Source organism: Cucurbita moschata, unplaced genomic scaffold (assembly GCF_002738365.1).
Source record: "Cucurbita moschata cultivar Rifu unplaced genomic scaffold, Cmos_1.0 Cmo_Scf00007, whole genome shotgun sequence".
Taxonomy (NCBI): domain Eukaryota; kingdom Viridiplantae; phylum Streptophyta; class Magnoliopsida; order Cucurbitales; family Cucurbitaceae; genus Cucurbita; species Cucurbita moschata.
In genome coordinates this window covers 4,364,665-4,367,353 of record NW_019268523.1, presented here as the reverse complement: position 1 = coordinate 4,367,353, position 2,689 = coordinate 4,364,665, and the positions used below count along the sequence as shown (strand labels likewise).

The window sequence follows — 2,689 nt, the reverse complement described above, 5'->3', positions numbered from 1 at the left end:
TTTTTTTTTTTTTTTTTTTTTTTTTTTTTTTTTTTTTTTTTTTTTTTTTTTTTTTTTTTTTTTTTTTTTAATAACAATTATTTAAAAAAAAACGTCTATAAAAAATTTTAATTAAATAAAATTTTATGCACCTAAACTCATATAAAATTTTAAATAATTATTTTATTATAAATTATAAATTGTCGATTTAAAGATATTAAAACTTGTGAAGTCCCACGTCCTTTGTAGAGAAAACCAAACATTTCTTATAAATATGTGGAAACTTCTCCCTCGTAGACGCATTTTAAAAACATTGAGGACAATATTTGATAGTAGTGGACTTGAACAGTTACAAATTGTGTCAGAGCCCAACACGCAATGTGCCGAGTGATGTATCAGTGAGGAAGGTGGACATGACGCGGTGTGCGAGGTGACATACCAGGAGGAGGGTGGACACGACACAATATGCAGAGTGTGCAGGGTGATGTACTAGGAGGAGGGTGGACACAACGCAGTGTGCAGAGTGTGCAGGGTGATGTACCAGGAGGAGGGTGGACACAACGTAGTGTGCAGGGTGATGTACCAAGAGGAGAGTGGATACAACGCAGTGTGCAGAGTGATGTACTAAGAGGAGGGTGGACACGAGGCGGTGTACCAGCAACGACGTTGGGTCAAATAATTGTATTAGGACACCCTTAAATTAAATAAATTAATCAAAAAAATAATTTTTTTTTAAAAAAAAAACCCTAAATAAATTCATTAAAGAAAGAAAAAATGAAAAAAAGAACCCAAAAGCTCCAATTTTAAGTGGCCCACATAGAGTTCTCTTTCTATGAACAACCAAAAGTATCCGTTGCACCGACCCTTCTTCAGTTCCACTTTTCTCCAAATTTAATTGAATAAACAAACAAGCGAGCGAACCCCAATTCTTCACTCCTCGCAACGGATTCAAAGACTCCCCTTCTCCTCCGCTCCCCCTTTTCTTTCCCTTTCTTTCTCTTCAATGGATCCTCTTGTAGCAGAAGCAGCGACGCCATTGTTACATTCAACAAGCTCCGACACCAGCAGTGACGCCGACGAGAACACTCCGGCGCCCTCCTACACCTTCGATTTGAAACAAATCGGATTCCGCTGCGATTTCCTTTCCAAATCCCCATCTGGGTATTGCCCGTATCGGCAACTGGCGGTTCTCTCCGGCCACATCGGCTCTGTTTCTTGCTTAGCACTGTGCGGGGAGTTCATTTTAAGTGCATCGCAAGGAAAAGACATAATCGTATGGCAACAACCGGATTTAAGGGTTTTCACCCGATTCGGCCATGGTGAAGGATCTGTAAAGGCAGTAGTCACCGTAGGAAGCAAGGTTTTCACCGCTCATCAAGACGGAAAAATCAGAGTCTGGAAGGTTTCACGGCGGTCGGAGAACAATTTCCGCTTGGTAAACACACTCCCAACAGCGAAAGATTATTTGGGTAAGTTCATGAAACAAAGAAACTATGTTCAAACAAGAAGACACCATAAAATCCTCTGGATTGAACACGCTGATACCATTTCTTGTTTAGCAGTTCATAATGGATTGATTTACTCTGGTTCTTGGGATAAAACCCTAAAAATTTGGAGGGTTTCTGATTTAAAATGCTTGGAATCCATTAAGGCTCATGATGATGCCATTAATGGGATTGTTATCTGTAATGGGATTGTTTATTCCGCTTCAGCAGATGGGAAAATCAAAGCATGGGGAAGAAAAAAACAAGAACAGGAAGAAACCCATTGTTTATTAGGGATTTTAGAGGGTCACAAGGATGAATCGATGAACTGTGTGGTGGTTTCCGGCGACGGGAAGTGGGTATATGGGGGAATTTCAGATGGGTTCTTGATGGGTTGGGAAAAAACAGGGGAATCGGTGAGCTGTTGGAAGGTGACTTGGGAGAGAAGGGCTCATAAAATGGCGGTGCTGTGCGTGTGTTTGATGGGGGAGTTTTTGTGCAGTGGATCGGCGGATAAGAGCATAGGGATTTGGAGAAGAGAAGCGTTTGGAAGGCTGTGTAAAGTTGGGGTGATAAATGGGCATGACGGACCAATTAAATGCTTACAGGTGGCGCCAAATGGTGTGGGTGAGGGATTCTTGTTGTACAGTGGTAGCCTTGATAGAAGCTTGAGGGTTTGGTGGGTTTCTAAAGCTTCCGCCATGGGAGTTGGAGCTTTAGTTGCAGAGGATTCAAAGAAGGCTATCGTCTCCTACTGAGTGAAGTCTTTGATGAAGCATTGGTTGGTTCTTTTATTCAACCCTTCATTGCTTCATCAAATTTCTATGTTTTTTTTTTTTTTAATTAATTTTTTTTTATACAAAAATATTATTTTTAGCTTTCAAATCTTATTTGATTTTTTCGGGTCATTGAAATCGAGGTCGAAATCGAGCTTCCTCTAATTTCGAGTTATGAACTTGTTCGGGTTCCGGTTTTGAGTGAAATTTAATTTTTTTAAGGTCTAATTTTTTTTTTATGTAATTTATTTTATGGAAAGGGTGGTGTGTTTTTTTATATAAATGTTGCAAATTGTGTGAATTTTTGTATACAATTTTTTTTTTTTGGAAGTTGTAATGGTTGAGAAAGGGATTCCAATAAATGAAACAATTTGTTCTTGGTGTTCTTATTATTATATTGCTTTTTTTTTTTTTTTTTTTTTTTTTTTTTTTTTTTTTTTTTTTTTTTTT

At 38.3% G+C, this 2,689-nt stretch overlaps 1 protein-coding gene across 2 annotated transcripts; it reads left to right on the top strand.

The window, feature by feature from the left end:
- Positions 1 to 856: 856 nt before the first annotated feature.
- Positions 857 to 2,495, top strand: LOC111445340 (protein JINGUBANG). 2 transcript variants are annotated; one of them, XM_023083655.1, is made up of 2 exons: positions 857 to 1,448; positions 1,695 to 2,495. In XM_023083655.1, the coding sequence occupies exons 1-2, from the start codon at positions 983 to 985 to the stop codon at positions 2,219 to 2,221; spliced, it is 993 nt and encodes a 330-aa protein (XP_022939423.1). In that variant the 5' UTR covers positions 857 to 982; the 3' UTR covers positions 2,222 to 2,495. The 2 variants fall into 2 exon arrangements, with proteins under 2 accessions (XP_022939423.1, XP_022939422.1); XM_023083654.1 differs by having other exon boundaries at positions 857 to 2,495.
- The last annotated feature ends 194 nt before the right edge of the window (positions 2,496 to 2,689 follow it).

What these genes read in the sequence shown, in the direction of transcription:
- LOC111445340 (XM_023083654.1), top strand. Translation starts at nt 983, where the DNA reads ATGGATCCTCTTGTAGCAGAAGCAGCGACGCCATTGTTACATTCAACA.